Consider the following 20,861-nt stretch of genomic DNA (forward strand, 5'->3'; position numbering starts at 1 on the left):
ACAATTGTTTTGTGCTTGACGGATGCGTTAAGGAAATGAACTAGAGTCTGCTAATGTTCTGTCGCTGCAGATACAATTGAAAGTAAAGTGAGGAAATTCAGTCATATCCCTCTATGTGTTACACTGCCACAAGTTTTAAGGTATAAAATCATTAAAAGGCTGCAGCTTGATTTAATACAGTCTTCGAAGAGGAACAACACGACCCCCGGAGTGACGGGTCCGTGTGAAAAGGCGTGAAATCGGCTTCGAGCTTATCTAGAACTCGAGATTTACATTTACATTATTTATCAGACGCCCTTATCCAGAGCGACTTACAACCAGTAGTTACAGGGACAGTTCCCCCCTGGACTTGGGGTTAAGTGTCCTGCTCAGGGACACAATGGTAGTAAGAGGGGTTTGAACCTGGGTCTTCTGGTTCATAGGCGAGTGTGTTACCCACTAGGCTACTACCAGCCTATTGATTTATTGATCCCGTCGCAGGAAAGGGTACGACATGCGATGGCACACGAATGAATAGACGGTCGATTCATCGCCCGCCGACGATCAAAGTACAAACGAACCCAGACTGACAGTGCGCACTCGGTGTGGCGCCGCCTGTTGGCGGCGTGACGCACGACGCGCTTCTTCTTCTTCACGTTCGAGTGTTGAATCGGGCGCCTGAGCGCCACTAAGTGCGGTTATTGTCCGCGGCTTTGTTCGGACTCTCTCGACGCTCGTTTCCTCCCCGGACCTCCCCGGTCCGGCCCCGCCGTGGCCGCTGCTCCTCCCCCTCCACAGAGCCGCGACGGACGCCGGGCGAGCGGCTGGTGCGCGCCGGGCGCGGAGTAAGTTGCGGCCGCGGAGAGAGGGACGAGTGTCGGGACGCTGTGATAAATGTCGCGGCGCGGGACGTGAATTTCCGCCTCTCTTGTCAGCGCCGAGGACAATAAGTTACTTATCGGACGGATGGACGGACGCGGGGCGGGACGCGCACCGGCCAGTGAGCACGTTGAGCGCAAATGAGCTGCGTCGCGCTTTGGGCTCGTTGTTCCCGTGAGAAGCCGCGTCGAGTTCCGAGTCGGTCCGAGGGTCCCCTTCTGCTGGACAACATGGCATCCTGGAGCCGGGACAGGCGCGGGCTGCTCCTGTCAGCCCTGCTGGTGCTCCTGCTGGGAGCGGCCGGGACTCGAGGAGACGACGACGCGTTCAACGCGGAGGTATCGACCAGTCGCCTCTGTCTTTCTAGTCTGTCCGTCTCGAATGTGGAACGCCACGTTTAGCACGTAAAATTAGGTTTTCATTCATACTTGGACCGACTCATCCCAGATGTCCTCCGGTGTCCACTCCATTTCTGCTGTTTCTGGACCTGTTGGGGTTTTGGTTTTACGAATCGATTCGATTCACGTGTCACAGTGCTCGATTCTGTAGTATTCGACAACGACATTTTAATTGATGCCTGTGATAGTGATGTTTATTTCTAAACGTTTCTAAAATGCATAAGTGGAAAGTACTAAAACATGACTGGGGGCTTTGAGGTCATCATGATCACAAATGAGATTTTACTGTAGTAGTTACTCATGCAACCAGTATCACGATAAACCAATTTGTGTAGAAGTTGGTTTTGCAAGAAAACAAATGTTTGGGGTTTGGGTCTCATAGATTCAAATTTTGCTGAAAATGATCATTTCTAATGCGAATGTTTTTATTTTTGCCATGCATCATCACTCAAAAATTTCAATCAGTCTTCAGTGTTTTATTGCACCGTTTAAAGCTCCTCACTCCCACCGTCAGTCCCCCATCCGGAAAATCTCCACCCTTGATGATCCTGTAATCTGCCTCTGGGCAGGTTGGCAAGAAGCAGCCAGGCTGTAGGTCTGCCGTTGCCCGCGGCTACCGCCTGTGATTGACGTCCTGTTGACGGGCCTTTATGTTTGAAATGTAATATGAGGAGCCCTGAGCTTCAGCTTTTCTCAGTTTTTCTGCTTATTGTTCTTGCTTGTTTTCAGGTTCAGGCGACCCACAATTCTGCTTTCCTTCAGGTCACAGTGACAGACTTGGGGTCACTGTTAGGGTGGAGAAAGACAGACTACTTAAACCCGGTTATTTTTTTAATTTGGGGTGGGGGGGGGGCAGTGGAAACTGGAGACAATAGCGTTGAGAGGAGAAGTTAATGTCTGCAGGGCTTTTCGGGAGCAACAATGAGCACTCTGTCTCCGGTCAGCTGTTTCGGTGTCCGGAGAGCGAGGCATGTTGTGGTGTGTGTGTGTGTGTGTGTGTGTGTGGCTCTCCCTTTAATCCCCGCCCCTTCTCTCGCTGTCTCCGTTTGTTGTCTTACTTAACTCGAGCGCGGCTGACACGCCCAGGGCTCTCCTGTTGCTTCCGTGAGGTGCAGCAGCAGCAGGAGAGGAGGAGGAAGTGGAGTCACTTTTTGAAGCTGCATTGTTCACTTTAACAATGTTAGAACCACACCCTTTTGCCAAATCTAGTCTGTGGAGGCTTTTTGGCTGATTCTTGTAAGAAATAAGGCACATTTTGATGTGAGTCACACGAAGCTGAAATAGCTTCCTGCAGAATTGCGTGATCGGTCATGAAACGGAGTCACGCCTCACTTTGCTCTGAAACGGTATGCAGCGGTTATATTCAAGCTCCCAGTGCCAGAAACCGAACACCTTGTTCCTTTTATTCCCTCGCGACCAGTCGGCTCAGATGCTGCACCACGTGACCACGAGAGTGGATGGAAGGGAGAGGCGAGTCATGTGTTCATGTCAATAAATGTTTTTCACAAGGAGGTAATAAAAAAAAACACATCCGGTCTTATTAATCAAAATGTAAATTTACATCAAATTACCCACAAGGCGGTGAAAAGGTTCCCTTCACGTTGTGCATGTGGAAATGCTCCTACTGTCACTGTAGAACACAGCTGTGATTTTTTTAATGATATGATTTCACCAAATGTTTCCAGTTATTAATAATGCCTGGGACAGTTCTTAACCCAATTTCAGTTGCTTCAGCAGTCTCCTTAAATGTTTTCTTTAATTTGACCCTTCTTACATCTTGTCCAAGATGACCTGATGTGTTGTAAGAAATGAGAAGTTGGGGTTCCTGTTAAATAACGTGGCAATCATGCAATAATTATCCAGTGGAAGGCTCTTAACAGTTAGTAAAACTAATTAATTTTTTTTTATCTTCTCATCAGTAACTCTAAAATTGTTCACGAAGGGGTTATCTAAATGTTAAAGTTGCAATCGAGTAATTTGATAACTGTTGATATCTAGGCTGGTTTCTCCCAACTCTGTAAACAAATGAATGACCTACAAAAGTCTACCGATGGGAAATAATACCATATTGCTGCTCCCAGAACAATGTGATAACAGCTGTGGGGAATGTTTAACAGGATTTATTGTTACATTCTTACGTAATTGCTTGCATTTTAGATAAACAGTCATTTTATTTTCACTGCTTTCTATTGTTTTTTTTGTTTTTTTTTTGCATAGAACTATAAATAGTACTAAACCATCATAATTGAACGTCAGTTTTAAGTAAAAAGATTTAAATGTGTTGGCCATTGTGCTGTCAGATCTAATGAGATCTACTGGTTTTTAATTGCGAGTGCAGCTACCAATTCCAAACCTTTTGGAGGCATCTGTGCATGGAAAGCGTTCAGGGTGTTCCTCTTCAGGGCTGTTCTTACACGATGCATATGAAGCCTAATTAAATATGACAACAGCCATTGAGGTTCTGCTTCAGGTGGACCACTCACATGCTTAATTGCCCACCCAACCAAATTACCCAAGAGTCATGCTAATATATGTTCTGATGAGATAGTAAAACAGTAAGCATCACATTTTTAGCAGCTCTGATGTGAGCTCCTCCAAGTCTCCATCCAGAAGAAAAGCAGCAGGTATTTGTGAAAGGTTCAGATTAGCTGAATGTATTAGATAGGGACCGAGTTGGCAAAGGGGGGAGTGAAGGGCTCAGTTTCCACCAAAACCCTGCCTCCTTTAAGCTCTTATGTTCATGGTTTACAATTTAAGGTTACTGTTTCATGTAAGGTCATTTTTTATCTTTATTATCGCATAATAAAGTGGGAGTGCTGAATCAGTAGACATGTTTGTTTTATAATCAAGGTTTAGGCATTATTTATATGTGTATGATCGATTTGAAGGCATACAATAAAAGGGGAAGTAGTTTAAATATTAAATGATGAGGACGACTCCAAGGTTGAACACAGAAGTGTTTCAAGGGACCAACTCCTCCCACGTTGGATGTGGGCCCTTTGTGCGCAGTGGGGTGAAGATTGACAGGGTTGTGGGGTATGGGCCATACCCAGACACAGGGTCAGCTGTTCAGCCGCCGCCACAGTCCAGAGCTGAGGGTAACTGCACAAAGGTCTGTCTCTTCTGAAGCAAGAGGGCAGGCAGACTGCACAGCAGTAGGGTGGGCTGGCAAGACTGGGGGCATTATATGGGTTCCAGGCCTCTCTGCTGATATGCCATTAACACCCCACTGATTAAGCAGGGTGCCAAAACCCATGACTGGAAAATGAGAACAGAAGAGTAAACAGACCAGGTGAATGCCTCTTTGTTTTTGTCAGGTAGCTGGTCATGGGCAATATTCATTAGCATGGTCAAGCACATTTTAAAGTGCCGTTGGTGTGTATCAAATGGCTTGGTTCAGACCTGATTTGATAAATCCATTGTCATAAAATATCTTTCTTGGACAAAGGTAGAGCCCTGCTGCATAAGTAAAGGATCAGGTATGTGACATTGTCATCACATTCTCAGATTTCCTACAACTGCTCTCCTGAGTGCACTTGTGTGTGTGTGTGTGTGTGTGAGTGTTTGTGTGTGTGCATCCTGTAAACTGGTCTGGGTTAATTACAGGGGCAGTTTAAATGCATAACTAGTTCTAATGGCATCATTACACAAGCCGAGGCAGTTGAGATTGCCTTCAACTCATGACTAAGAGACTGTAGCCCACCATCCCCCGTCGCAGCCCATTGAAAGGCCAATTTCCTTCCCCAGCTGGGTGGTTTTAACCCTTAAGCCTTGATGGCCATTCCCCAGACCTGCTGTCTCCTCTCCACTGCCTCAACATCTGCCATAACCGTCTGTGTCCCTCTGACAGACGCTAATTTCGCTGCCTGTATAAAGTTTCTTCTTGCAACTGAAACCTCTATGAATCTGTCTCTTTTGCAGTCTTGGCTGCGGATGTATGGCTACCTTCCCCAGGCCAGCCGGCAGATGTCCACCATGCGATCTGCTCAGATCCTGTCCAGCGCCGTCACTGATATGCAGCGCTTCTATGGCCTGGAGGTCACAGGGGTAATGGACATGGGAACCATTAGGTAAAAGGGATTTTTACTCTAGGAGTAATTCTGCTCGCTGTCTGGGCCTGACGGACTGGACACGGAGCTCTGCTTGCTGTAGTAAATTGATAAGCGTGCATGTGGGCGGAAGATTGCAGAGATCAAAGCTAGACCAGTAGGGGAGGGGTCGAGGGGGACTGCTGGTCACATTACAAAGGGCATACAGTTTAAAGCCATCCGTCAGAATCAAGTGTAGTCATAAATCGGGTTTCGGAGGATGCCCCCTCTCCAACATGCTTCGTTGCCCTTTGCCCTCAGTGCCATGAAGAGACCTCGCTGCGGAGTTCCAGACAAATTCGGGGGACAGATCAAAACCAATGTACGTCGGAAGCGCTTTGCCCTCACCGGACACAAGTGGAATAAAAGCCACTTGACTTTCAGGTAGAGTGGAGGACCCGATGCACAACATTTTTTTTATCCTATACCCAGTCCGTGTAAAGTTTTAAACAGTTTAAAACAATGTTAGCAAAAAATACAAATAAAGAGAAAAAGTTTTTTTTTTGCTGGGATTACATTATAAATCTCACAATGCATGCTGGCATTTTACATAAGCAGCTCTCTGCCCTCCAGTAATTGTAATCAATAGTTTAGCTTTTAAGAATGTTGTCCTTCAGTCATCTTTGAGTATTAGGAAAAGCTTGAATTTTAAGAACAAATCCAGTGATTTTGCAAATTGCAAGTTTTACTTCACATAAAGTGAAGTTCATCTACAATCTACAATGATTTGTTGTTGAACATTTATTTTAGTAGATTATATTTGCATATTATATTTGTCGATCGAATGAATCTGAGGTGGTTGTAGCCTAGTGGGTAACACACTCGCCTATGAACCAGAAGACCCAGGTTCAAATCCCACTTAGTACCATTGTGTCCCTAAATTGCTCCGGAGGGGGACTGTCCCTGTAACTACTGATCGTAAGTCGCTCTGGATAAGGGCGCCTGATAAATGCCGTAAATGTAAATCTAAAGACCAACCACAGATTGGAAATAGTCTGTAGGTATGTAATAAACATTTAATGTGGTGTTATAGGTAATCTAGCTGCTTTAAAGCCATGTCTTTCTGAATCTTGTCCTCAGCATTCAAAACTACACACCAAAGATTGGGGAGTACAACTCATATGAAGCCATACGCAAGGCCTTCATGGTGTGGGAGAAGGTCACACCATTGACTTTCAGTGAGATCCCCTTCCTCGAGGTCAAATATGGTCGCCGCAAAGAGCCTGACATCATGATATTCTTTGCTTCTGGTTTCCATGGGGATAGCTCACCTTTTGATGGTGAGGGTGGATTCCTGGCCCATGCCTACTTTCCTGGCCCCGGTATGGGCGGAGATACACATTTTGACTCTGATGAGCCCTGGACCATTGGAAATGAGAATTTACAAGGTAAGTAAAATGTGTTCATGTGCAACAATGTAAGGTGGGGAAGTTTAAGAGGGAGCCACTGTGTGTCTGTAGAAGCCTTGCAAAGCGCCGCTTTCTGCTTTTCTGGGCGCAGCAAAAATCGCTCTTCAGCGCCATAGTATATTTCCATTTACATTTACGGCATTTGGCAGACGACCTTATCCAGAGCAACTTACAACATGCTTAAGTTACCATCGATGAAGAGATCAATTCCGGTTCACTAGGACCCCAACGATGAATACATCTATTTTATTCACTCTGTTGTAGATTCTGTACATAGCAACCGCACATGATGTCACCCATACAAAGTGGGGCATGAAAATATTCTTCCTGACAAGTGGGGAATAATTGGAAAAAGTATGAGAACCACTGTACTAGTGGAAAGCTGAAAATCAAGAAAATAAGACACAAAAACTTGCCATCCCAGAACTGGAATCTTTCACCAGCTGCCAGTATATTAAGTGAAAGTGACATGATTGTCATTGATACACTGCAGCACAGCACACGGTGACACAACGAAATGTGTCCTCTGCATTTAACCCATCACCCTTAGTGAGCAGTGGGCAGCCATGACAGGCGCCCGAGGAGCAGTGTGTGGGGACGGTGCTTTGATCAGTAGCACCTTGGCGGATTGGGCTCGGCAACCTTCTGATTATGGGGCCGCGTCCTTAACCGCTAGGCCACCACTGCCCCATATTTATATAAAACTACATGCTTCAGCGTCCTATATACTTCAAGTGCTTGAGTGGTATGATTGATTTGTTAAATGATATTTATACGTTTCATTGTTCCTATTTAGATCCTACAGTCCTGAAAGTTGTTTCAGTTGAGCAAATTTTGTAATGAGCTTGGTCCTCTGCTTTAAAAAAAACTGTATGTGGTCTTGGTTGCCAAGACCATTGTGTTGGCTTCAAACTGGATGCCTGTAAAGCCTGGCTGCCAAGACTGTGTGAGTGGATCAGTGCTTCAGTGAGTGCTTTATGATCTAGAAGGGACGAGTACTTTTGTACTCCGCTTTTAGATAGGCACTGAAGCAGCGAGATGGGCACAGGCCGATGTTCTACCTACCATAACTTAATGGATGCACATGACTGCTGTCTCGGCTGACTGACTCGAGACTTCTGAGCCCTGGCTGATGTCATGACTGCTCCATTATGCTGGTGTCTGTATTACAGGCATGTCTTGCAGGAGGCTCAATCCCCAATGTCAGAGGACACTTCATGGCAGCACCATTGGCGTGCAAACGTTGTGCTTGGTCACACCAACATTGGCTGATTTGGGCAACTGTGTCATGTGGCACACATGAGTCTCTCTGTCACATGCCACTCTGCCTGGGCGCTGGCCCAATTCCTCTTTAACGGGAGATCCCCCCTGCAGCAGAGGGCAGAGGGACACGCTCTGTCTTAGCCTGGGTGACGAACATATTAGTGTTCTAAAATACACCCTGGCTCATTTCTGCACTCTGATTATAGGCAAATATGGTCTTAATGGACCATCTGCTAACAGCCTGCCACTGGTTCTCTGACTGTCTGGACATGCTGAGGCATTTCCTGCTCGCTGGCATCCCCTGCTCAATAGAAAAGACTGACACAGGCCAGGTGGAGGATCTGGTATCCTATACTGTGGACATTATTTTAAAAAGTGCTTGAGCAAGCATTGAAGCCGGTCTTTGTGAGGCAATGTGAAAGAATGTCATAGATTTCCCAGAGTCCCAAGCTTCACTTCCTGTCCTTGTGCCGGCTGAGTGGTCTGTTATTAAATTTAAGGATGTCTTCCAGACATAATCTCAGTGTCTCTACAGGGGTCATATTGTCACACAGCTGGGATTTTCTCTGCGGGTCCTTTTGTCAAATGACAAAGTGTCTGCATGACATCACAATCTGCCCACTTCAGCGACATAGTTTCCCCTCATCGCCGGCAGACACCCATTCTGCCGACTGAGAGGTCTTTCAACAGAGAGGGAACTCACAGACTGTATTCCAGTGTGGCACACTTTGTGTCATAAATCCATGACTGTCAAAGACTTGCATCTGATACAGCTGAATGTGGCTCTTCATTATGAAGTGGTATATCTTCCAGTTGATATCTAAGACTTTGGTTTCAGGAATGTTTGATTCGCTGGTTTGCTCATCAGAGCTGATCAAATGCATGTTTGTTAGTGGACACGGTCCTGAGATGAGCTGTCAATAAGTTTATTACAAGGACAGAGGAGGTAGAGACATTGTCATGATCCGGACCGGCAGGGGTTACTCCGGATCCGGAGTCCGGACCGGAGTTTCATGTTTGTCCTGTGTAATGTTCCCTGATCGTGTTCACCTGCTGTCTATTTATATAATTGTATAAAACTATCCTGTTCGTGTCTGTTCGCCGTCGGGTCATTGTGCGTGTTTATGTTCCCTTGTCTCGTGTATTTTGTATTAAACCCCTGTCCTGTGATCGTGCGAATGCGTCCTCCCTCATCGCCATGTCCAGCCCACCCGTGACAGACATCTGTGAAGAGCACAGGTTGCCAATGGCGAAATTGCCAAACGTGCTGCACAGTGTTGGGCTGTAAGCACAATCCCCACCGGTGGACATCATACCACCCTCATGGAGTCGGTTTCTTACCGTTTGAGCATGCACATTTGTAGCCTGCTGGAGGTCATTTTGCAGGGCTCTGGCAGTGATCCTCCTTGTACAAATGCAAAGGTAGCGGTCCTGCTGCTGTGTTGTTGCCTTCCTACGGCCTCCTCTACGTCTCCTGATGTACTGGCCTGTCTCCTGGTACCGCCTCCAACTGTTGTGTACGGATCAGTACAAAATTAATGTTAGTAAAATCCCTAGACAAGTGGCTATTTGTCCATGTGCATTGCTGGATTAATGTAGTAATACACACTCAAGGAAAAACTCACTTCAGCCATGTACTTTTCATGTTAGCCCTTCCCTGTATCTGTCGTCATGCTCTCGCTGTCTCTACCACTCATCTCAGAGGCATACTCGTATTCTGGAAGATTGCAGAGGAAGAGATCCTATCAGGAAAACTTGTGGAAATAAGTGGTATTCACTGGGGAAAGTACCCTCTAGTTCCCCAGACACTTAGAGAGGGCTTCAAAGCATTCATGTAGGATGTGGCACCACTTCCTCAACGGCTTACATGAGCTTTGGGTGGCAGAGGATACAGGACTTCCTTTGTGAGGATCTGAGTTGACTGCTCGGTCACTGTGACACAGCTGCATGTGCCTAGAGGTTGTCCTTCAACCCCTGACCTCAGTCCTGCCTGCTGAACTGACCATCTAAGCGAACAGGAATCCATAAAGCTCACCAATAAATTGGATATTAATGCTGCAATTGTAGCCTCTTGCTTCACAGACGCTGACTCCAAATGCAGTGATCTACCTGCTGTAACATGTCAAATGCAAGAAATGGTCTTCTGCCCTCGCCTAGTGCACACTGATACTTACATTAGAGCCAGAGGGGACACATTTTGCTCAAGAGAGAATCTTGACTTTATTCTGGCTTTCTCCATTGCTGACTATTATGCCCTTATGAATATTAGGGTTGTAGTAGCCTAGTGGACTCCCACATACTACCATTGTATCTGATAAATGCCATAAATGTATGAAATTGATTGAGTAAAGTAAATGAGTGAGTGTTAAACTAGGGCTGTCGAGATATGGCCTAAAAGTCAAAATACAATATAAGTTTAACCATAGAGTGTAGAAGGTATATATATTGCGGTATATAATTTGATACATAGATTTAAACGTAACTGTTTTTGAAAGGGTAACAACACATCAAATTAAAACCGATTACTGAAAGAGTCGGCAACAAATTTCATAATTGATTCATTGTGTCGTGCGACGCAGAGACATTTGATTATTAAAAAAGAGTTAGTTTTAGTTGAGCGCAGAGGGCAGCGAACACGAGCAGAGGTAGAGGAAAGATAAAAGGCCATATGGGCCATAATTCGCCTGCATTTAAACGCATGCTTTTATCCTAAACACGCATGCTTTTACCCTAAGCTTTGAACAGCGTTTCTAACGGCCATTGCCTGACGCCGCCAGTGGAAGCAGGCAGCAAGCAGTGTTCTCTGACCGCGCTCAACAGGCAACATAGCCTCAAAGCAAATAGTGAGCCTAACCCAGGAGCATGTGAACATGCTCAAATTATTGCATTGCAATGAGAGGTTTCTGCACAAAGGGCAAGAGAGAGAGAGTACGTTTGTGAGTGTGTTCATCTGCGAAAGTGTGTGCGTCTGCGAGTGTGTGCATCTGCAGTGTCGTGTAGAGAACAAGTTCTGACATTCTGTTCTGGCAACTCAGGTGGCACTTTATTTTAAAAGTCTTCATATTTGGCCAAATGTAAAGCATACATGTATAATGTTTTTTGTGTTAGTCAATTTTTATTTTATTATTATTATAACAGCTAAAGGAGCAAAATGTTCATGCATTTTCTAAAGATTTTAGTTCTGTATTTGAATAAAGGGTCGGAAATTAATGCTTTTTTTTTTCTCCATCCGATTCTCCGATTAATAATAAAAAAAAAAAACAACAGATAAATTGATTATTAAAATAATCGTTAGTAGCAGCCCTAGTAACATGTGTCCAGAACAAAGGCACTGCAGTAGGACGTTGTAAAATATATATACATTTTTACAGATAAATCAACATACAGCATAACCGTATACCAGATAAAACAATTTCTGGGAAATTCTACTGAAATTGGACATTCTGTCACACCCATAATGCCAGTGAAATACCAGATATTTGTATGATGCGAGTGATTATATAAAATTCTACATTAAACTCTCTCTGCTGACCAAATATATATCACATTCTGTTTTCACTTGTGTATCTGTTTTAGCTGGATAATAGACTGCACTCTTTTGTTTCTCACACATTTTCTAAGTAATCCCAGACCATTCTTCCTTTGCAAATCTGTCAAGCCCCTCCTGATTTGGTTGACTTTTGGCATGGGCCTCAGTTTTCAGGACAGTGTGGCTCTGTTCTCACTCCATTTCTTGACACTTGGAGATTTCGTGATCAATTCTTCTATTTAAACTGAATAATTTTGTTTTTGGCATGATGTTTTCAGATTGTTAAAATTGTTGTATTAACTGGTAGATACAAATCAGGCATGGCAAGCTAAAGCAAATTGCAAATAGAAATACTTTTATGCTTCCCAAAGAAACTTAATTGGGGGGATGATTAAGGTGACTAATTTATCATTATCAATATGTTTGATTTCAGGCTAGCAAATATATTAAATATTAAGAAGGGACATTTTTTTTGTGTAGCATATGTATTACAATGGTAAACATTTGTTGTAGAAGCATATATGCTTATATATGGTAGAATCCAAGCTCTGTGGTTGAATGACTGTCGTTTATTGGTTATCTTTAACCATTTTGATTTGCGTTCTATCATCTATATCATCATAAAACATGAATAAATAAATGTAAATGTAGTTTATGGTTCCACTCTTCTCTTCCATAGGCAATGACCTTTTCTTGGTAGCAGTGCATGAGTTGGGCCACGCCTTAGGACTAGAACACTCCAACAACCCCCTTGCAATTATGGCACCTTTCTACCAGTGGATGGATACAGATGACTTCCAGCTGCCAGAGGATGACCTGCGTGGGATCCAGCAGATCTATGGTCAGCCTGGTTCCCTTAATCTACTCGGAATGAGACCTGCTATGTAAACATGCCAGTTGGTTATAGTCTTTATATCCTGGTTGAAATATTTATTTATTGAGTATTTACCAATATCAACCTCTAAAGGTTGAATGCATTGATGCTCTGCAGCTGAACATCTGAGTATTTGGCTGAGCATCTGTGCTATGTTTCCAGAAATGAATAGTGCTGGTTGTAAACACTTTGTTCCAGGACCAGTGGCTTTGGCTTTCACCTCATATCTGTGTGTTCAAAATCTTCAGTTGCTTGTGCATAAATAAAAGAGGCCAACCTAGTAGAATAAATGATTTAGGATACTTCACTTTTTTTGTTAGATCCTTAAATATTAAAGACACTTAAAAACACATTTGTAGATGTATAGATTTAAATTTTTTGACATTTTTAATTGACAGATAATGAATAATTGTATATTTCTCTTTCAGGACCACCAGACAGTCATCCCACTCAGGCCCTCCCCACAGTAACTCCACGTCGTCCTGCCCAGCCTGACCCCAGGCCCCCTAACCCTCCCAAAATCCCACCAGGAGCACCTCCACGCCGGCCAGACCGTCCTCGCACCACAGACCGGCCAGACCATTACGGCCCCAACATCTGTGAGGGGAACTTTGACACAGTTACCATGCTGAGAGGGGAGATGTTTGTTTTTAAGGTGAGGATGTATAACTGTGCATTCAACCACGCCGATTAACAGCGTTATCATTATAACTACCATTATACCACGGTTCATTCTGACCAGGCATTTTGTTTGGCTTAAAACTTATGGAGCTACGGTCTTGCTGTACCATGACACAGTTTGAGACCACAACCTTTTTTCCCCTGTAATCCTTGTCATATATAGCGGGCATATTGAGAACATAAACAAACCTTAAAAGTGCAGAGTGTGCTCATGGAGAGCACCTGTGGGGCAGGTGCAGTGCGTGCCTGGACCCAGTCAGAGCTGAAGTCTATGAAACCATGGGACTGGCTCTTTTAGAGGCTCTTAAAAGCAGGATAACAGGCTTCGGTGGGTCTGGATTTCATTATTGATTGTTGGGTATGGAGTGACGTCACCATAACCTTGGTCTGTGCTGCATTTAGGTGATTTCCCTGTCAAAGGGGAGTCGGGGCCTCAGTTTACTTGTAGAAGTGTGAGACTGTCATGAATGCAGAGAGAGACTGTCCATTCCATCTCTCCTGCTGACCCTTCCTCTTTTCCTGCTTGTCCTTAATAACAGTATCATGCGATCTCTCTTTATCCTCTCTGAAAAGGGTTTTCCTCCCTCTCCCTTTCTCTCTTCCTCGATCTATCTAAAATGGGTGTGTAGGTTGTTTAGCTTGTGGTGGCTGAATGAGGATTTGTATGAGTGACACCTTCATGTTTCTGTTAGAGCTGAATGGCATTGTTTAACCGTACTACTCCCTGAACACTTGGAAGGTGAGAGAAAGGGTGTGTGTGTGTGTGTGTGTGTGTGTGTGCATGCACAGTTTAAATTTAGAGTCTCCTGGCTGAAGGCCGATGCCTGGAGTGATCTCAAGATCCTGGCTACAGACCAGCATGACTGAGGGAGAATATGAAGGACAGAATTGTGAAGGGCAACAGTGTGTGTGTGTCTGTGTGTGCGCATGCCAGAATAAAGTTTATTTGAAAACTTGCATAAGACCAAGTCATGTGATATTCTTTGTTTGTCAGGATTTCCATTGCAGTGTTTTGTTCATGTGACTGAATCATAGACTTTAATTGGATTTATTAATTTTCTTGTACATTTAGCCTTTATGAGTTATCTCATAACAAATTAGTTCTTTTATATATTTTTGCTACCCATTATATAAAGTTGGAAAATACACCTGTGTACAATCTTGCTATTACAGCCTTGCTACTATAAAAAACAGGTGATTCTGGGAATTTACCGAACTTCAGTATCTTAATTATTTTGTCCACAGGGTCGTTGGTTCTGGCGAGTCCGGAGGAACCGTGTCCTTGACAACTACCCAATGCCTATAGGCCACTTCTGGAGAGGGCTACCCGGGGACATTGATGCAGCTTACGAAAGGCATGATGGGAGATTTGTTTTCTTCAAAGGTACTTTTCCAGTATGTATATCAACATTACAGGCTCTATATTTAACACCACTCCTACGAGTGCAGAATGCGCATGAGTGCATACACAGTGCATGGTGAAAAAATGTGCAAAGCAGCTGATGGACCGTGCCAGACAATGTGGGAAAATGCACCTTAGATTCCGAAAATATGGCATTATGTCAAATTCTGCCAGCTTGGAATGGCAACTTCAGACAGTCTTTGATTTCTGCACAATGCTTGCAGAAAAGGAACGATCAGAAAACAAATCATTGCTGCATGATGGTTAATATATTTTTCAACAGTCATTTTGGTTTTAGCATGCAACAATATGTAAAGTAAGAAAAAAAAAATCTAAAATTTGAGGACAGATGTGAGCTGGGCACTGTGGGTCTTGCATTCTGTTCAATTATCTGGAGTAAAGTCTGAGAAGAAGGTGTCTGTTCAACTATCCAGATACTACAGTGAAAGAGATATCAGTCCATGTTTATGGTGTTCCATTCTTTACATCTGTTCTAGTCATAAAAAGCAAAAAAAAAAAAACGCAGTAAAATGCTGAATGAGAGCCAGAGCTGGTGCTTTGGTCTGAATGCCATTTGCTTTTTTTCCTCATTCTCTTATCTTGCTCCAGAAGAACTTTTAGGAATAGAAGGGAACATCACATGATTTTAATTGACAACAATGAATTTTTCACTTTAATTCATTAGAATGACCCACTTTGGTTCAGTATTTTAAAACTTTGTACTTCCAGATGTAATTTCTGAATGTCAGTAATACAATACAACTTCAGAACTACTCTAGATGGCTGAGCCTTTGAAAAATATCACAGTCCTACTTGTGTAGGCTGTGGCACATGTTCTACCAGCTTCAGTGGATTCTCAATTATCATTATGATCGCATCACCACCTGTAGATTTTTATTCCACTGATGTACCTCCACCCTACACCTCCCTGTCTGTTCATTTTATTCGAGTACACAAGGGAACACTGAAAAGGGACATCAATTCAGGATTTTTTCAGGAGCTACCTTTCTTAGAGCATTTGCAATGTCGTTGTCCCCTTTATAGGGAGCAAGTACTGGCTGTTCAGGGAAGCCAACCTGGAGTCTGGCTACCCACAGGAGCTGATGGACTATGGGCAGGATATCCCGTACGATAAGATAGAGACAGCCATCTGGTGGGAGCCATCAGGTTTCACCTATTTCTTTAAAGGAGACAGGTGGGTCTAAGTCCTGGAACAATTCGTACTTTTCGTGATTTTTGTAATTTGTAATTTGCAATAAGCAAAGATGTATTTGCCACAATGAAATTGTGACTTTTGGACATTTGTGACTGGCATGAATTAATCTATTCAGCCAGCCACTTTTAAATAAATACATTAATGGTGCTTACCTGAACCCGTATTAGGTATAATTAGGGATAATTTAGTCTAAGCTTACAATAACACACAGATTTGTGGTTCAGTAAAGTACTTTATTACTTTAAAATAAACTGGCACAAAAGAAAATTAAATAAGAGTGCCAGGAGTTTATCACAAAAAAACTGATGTAATGCAGATTTGGTATCATGAGGGAGCAATTGGAGTCTAGGATTGAAAACTGTTGTCATGCTACCAATTTTAATTTTGTCCCCATTGTAAGTCTAAAAGAATCAAGTCTCTCTGAATCTGCGATGAGATGCTCTCGTTCTTTGCTCAGTCCATTTGTCTTCTTTCCTTTCTGTCTTTTTTCTGAGTCAGGTACTGGAGGTTTAATGAACAGACCCGTGCTGTTGACAGGGACTACCCTAAACCCATCACCGTCTGGGGCTCCTCAGTCCCCGCCTCTCCCAAGGGGGCTTTTCTGAGTGATGACGGAGGTCAGTGGTCAGTGACTGTGACATTGCTGTAGAGGTTTTTTCCAAACTGATGATTTTTGTGAGCTGTATTTATATTAATATTACAGGATCTCATTCCCTGTCAGACTGTACAATTTCCACTATTTGTAAATGTGGCCAAATGTATTGTGTGTCATTACTGCTTCTGAAACCTCTATAGATTCACATATAAGGAAAGCTGTGGTCATATTGTGAAATTTGTCTGTGATCGAGACCTTTCTGAACACTGATACGAACTCACAGGCAAACATTTTTTTTGCACAACAGCTTATTGTTGACTGATGGAAAATATGTGTAGCAGCTTTAAAGCTTCATTGGTCCCTGTCTTTGTGGGCATGGTTCTCAGGTTAAACATTTCTGTGCTAATTTAATCTCTGTTCTTTAAACCCACCAGCCTACACCTACTTCTACAAAGGCAGCAAGTATTGGAAATTTGATAACCACCGCATGAAGAGTGAACCTGGTTACCCCAAGTCCATTCTACGAGACTTCATGGGCTGCAGTGTGGATTTGAACCCCCCTGACAGAGACCCAGACTCGGACCCTGGCAGGAAGTGGCCCGACGTGGACCGGGTCCCATTCAACCCTGATGCTGGGCGGGACAGGAATAAGACCAGGGATGAAGGCGGAGATGAGGATGACAAAGATAAAACGGAGCAGGAGACAAATGAGGTGGATGTCGTGCTAAAAATTGATGAAAATGAACGCACCATGAACATTATCATGGTGACTGTGCCCTTGGTCCTGGTGCTGTGCATTCTGGGATTGATTTATGCAATTATCAATACATTGCAAAGGAAGGGCGCGCCCAAGTACCTTGTGCACTGCAAACGGTCACTACAGGATTGGGTTTGACCTGGTAACCTCTGACCCCATCTTACCTCCCATTAACCCTTGCCTTCTCACACACACACAAACACTCATCTCCACTCCCCTGCGATGGTGCTCTTCCCAATACCTTGACTGTAGTCTATTTATATCTGAACGTTTGCACTTTTTTTTGAGTGTGTGCACATTTTTAGCAAACCAGGAAGGATTATTTTTCTCCATTTTTCTGTCTGGTATCAGTAAGAGGCAAGAAACTGCTGCAATCTGACAAACCCAGGAAAGGGGGCTAAGAAAGTCCCGGGCTTCAGCCATCCCTGTTTCTCTCTCAGGTCCTTCAGCTAGAAACAGACCCCTCTTACTGTAACTGTATACTGTAACCTGACAGTTCCTCATGCTGTTCATGTGTGCCACTATCTTTATCATACTCATTTGTCAGCTTTCTTTCATTTGTTAGATACTTCTGTAGTTTGTTTGTATTTAAAGTATAATCTGCCAATCCTGCATGAACCTTTAAGTTAGTGCTCTTCTGTTTAATTCCCCATTGTGGGTTTCACATTGTGCTAGAGGACTTATTTGGAGAAAATAATCTTCATTTTAAATGTAAATTTAAATTATCTCAATGATCTAAAAAGATTCAATATTCAAGTTTTGAACATATGATTAGTCATTTGTTTTCTAGAATTATTTGCCCATAAAGACGCCAAACATGAAGTGAGACCTTATTGTCTGTTGAAACACTGCTCCTCCTGTTGGCACATTTGTAATTTTGCCCACTGCTTCTGTCATTGGTTTCGGCCGGATCGTCAAAAAACATCAGGCGTAGCCCATAGTGCACACTCTCATTGCCCCAGTTCAGAAAGAGCCAAACGCTTACTGCGTGAAATTACAGAGGCCAACAGGGACGTGTCACACACAGTTCTATCGATTCATGGAGGAGGAATGGAGGGCAGGGACGGACCGAAAGCAGAGGGCTGGCAGGAGTGAGGGTGTTAAAGAAAGCTGCAGCTGCGAGAGCCTCAAAGCTTTCCGTGTATGGTGTCGAGTTGGCTTCGTATCCCGTGACCCATATTTACCAGTTAGGCGGGTAGGGGTGGGGAAGGCTTATTTAGGATCGTGTCCTTTTTGCAGGAGGTGCTAAGCTCTCGTTTGTACAGAACACATCACCCAGTGAGCTCCCATCTAGTGGCCTTATCTCTGGAACATTATGGAAAATGTAGCTTCTCTGGTAGGGTACTAAGGGCTTTTCTCCTCGGCAGTTCGAGCCACAGAAGAGCCGCAATCAACAAAATGTTTGCAGAAGTTAGAGGACAGAGATGGGGGTAATATATGGTAGCCATTATGAAGAAAGGGAAAGTGGTCATAAATACTCCCAAGAGAGAAGAGCAGTGCTAAAACTGAGACGTCCTGCCTGTCGGGCATTGATGGATCCGGTTCGATGCAGTTGCCAAGCAACTTCACAAACCCCCACTTGCCCGTCCTTTCTGTGTCCCAGGGAGGGTCTGGAAGAGAGTTAATCAGAGCTAAAAGCCTCTAACGCACAACCTCCCTCCATCCATCCATCCCTCCCTCCCTCCCTTCCTCCCTTCCACCCTTCCTCCCTTTCTCTTCCCCTGATGCTTTTCTTCATCCTCTGTTGTAGACCCATGATAACAATGTGTGAATGTTTGGTGCTGGTATCACCTTTAACCTTACACCGATCACCCTAAACCATCCTGCCTGTGAAAACGAGCTTCTTGCTTGCCGTTTTGTTTTATTGTTATTGGCTATACTTTAATAACCACTGTTTAGAAACAGCAGGGGCTTTGAGGAATCATCTGAGACTGGAGTTGTGAACTGATTCTGCACTTTTAAAACACTTTTTTTTTTTTTACCAATTCAGTGCATAATTATCTCCAGGTCAGTGTCTAGGATGTCACATTTTAACAGTAGAAGGTACTATTTTTTTATTATTATTGTAATTTTTTTTAACAAAAGGACTATTGATACTGATTTCTCCATAACAATGAGAAGAGTGCTATCCTGTCTTAAACAAAAAAAAATATCTTTGTGACTGATTCTTCACTGGCTTATCCAGCTTCTCTTGGCCATCAGCTCCATTATCCGTCCATCACCATGGAAATCCACTCTTTAGAAACCACTTTTTAAAGGCAAGCCAAGGTATTTTGTTAACAAAATGTGTGAATTCAGAGTGTGTTTGCTCCTGTCACTGTCGGAGGCAGAGGATGATTGAGGAGGAGACGGTCCGTGTCTGTGTCCGTCCCAGATCACACTGGTGCTGCCAAACCACTCGCACACAGTCGAGGCCAACAGTGTAACGATTCCTGAGCCAGGACAAAGGAATGACATTTTCATAGTTGTGCTGCAGCATTGCTGTACTTTGTTAATGATGATAACTCAAATGTGGTATTAGTTTTTTCTCCTTCCCTGTATTATATTGTTTCTTATTAATATTTGTGTTTATTTGATCTGATGTTTTCTGTCTTAACTGGTTATTTTTTATGTACATACAATATTACTTTTTTAGATTTATTCAAATCTTCACTTTTGTGAATAACATTCCTCTTTCTTTTTTTTAAGAATTTCTTTTCCATAGGAGCTGAAGATTTTTTTTATATGGTTTGTTTGTTCACTGCTGGTTGAGTGTGTTTGATCCATGCTGGACATGTACACAATAAATTTGCTCTAAATGATCAAATATGTATGTTTACTGAACTGAGTGCTGAACATTATTTGAACTCCTACTGAGGCCCTGTGTCATCGGGACCAGCCGCACTGTAGAGGTTTTGTAGATCATTGATTATTACCATGTGTCCTATGAAGCCAAAATTTCAAATGCCAGATGGAGTGTGTGCAGTAGACGTAAATGCCATATTCTCATTCTTTTTAATAGCCCCACCCTCAGGTGCAGGTGCTGCAGCTAGTCTCTTCCAGACATGAGTTCCAATCACAATGCAATAAAATAATGTTTCAAAACCTAACATGATCCATTGAACACTGCAGAGAAGTGTAACTTTGTTCTCTGATCCCTCAAATGAGACTGCATGAAGAACTGCCATTCAGCTCAACTCTATCACTTAGAGCTGAGCTCTATCAATTACTTTGGAAAATAAGTTTTTGTCATGTAGAAAAATATGTATTTACAGCCATAAATGTGAGTTATGAACAAAACAAAGCCTGGTGTTAAAAAGTATCAAGAAACACCATTGAGTTCTCAGGGCTCTGAGGTATCGGGAATTTACATTTACGGCATTGATCAGACATCCTAATATAGAGCGATTTACAATCAGTAGTTACAGGGACAGCCCCCCTAGAACAACTTAGTGTTAAGTGTCTTGCTCAGGGACACAATGGTAGAAAGTGGGACTTGATCCTGGGTCTTCTGGTTCATAGGCGAGTGTCTTAACCACTAGGCTTATGCCCATCCATCCATGGGCCCCCACTAGGCAATGGACCATCACACAGAGTGCACGTGTACTGGAGTCACATAAATCAATATTTCAGGCCTTTTATGGAAAAACTTTACACCATGTACTCTAAACCAAAAAACAAAAAGGACCACCCATACTGTTACCAGCAAAAAGGCCAAACACCCAGGTAGCTGGACCCTGTCAAATACGGTAATACACGGAGATTTTAGAACAACATATGCCACCTTCATGACATGACTGTGGCATGAAGTG

The 20,861-nt window shown here is 43.4% G+C and overlaps 1 protein-coding gene across 1 annotated transcript; it reads left to right on the plus strand.

The window, feature by feature from the left end:
- Positions 1–649: 649 nt before the first annotated feature.
- On the plus strand, positions 650–19,876 carry mmp15b (matrix metallopeptidase 15b). The gene is made up of 10 exons (XM_028956973.1): positions 650–1,196; positions 5,178–5,326; positions 5,606–5,728; positions 6,425–6,732; positions 12,225–12,386; positions 12,848–13,074; positions 14,346–14,484; positions 15,547–15,697; positions 16,217–16,335; positions 16,748–19,876. Exons 1-10 carry the CDS (start codon positions 999–1,001, stop codon positions 17,206–17,208), a joined length of 2,037 nt encoding a protein of 678 aa, XP_028812806.1. The 5' UTR covers positions 650–998; the 3' UTR covers positions 17,209–19,876.
- The last annotated feature ends 985 nt before the right edge of the window (positions 19,877–20,861 follow it).

This window comes from Denticeps clupeoides, chromosome 16 (genome assembly GCF_900700375.1).
Source record: "Denticeps clupeoides chromosome 16, fDenClu1.1, whole genome shotgun sequence".
Lineage (NCBI taxonomy): Eukaryota > Metazoa > Chordata > Actinopteri > Clupeiformes > Denticipitidae > Denticeps > Denticeps clupeoides.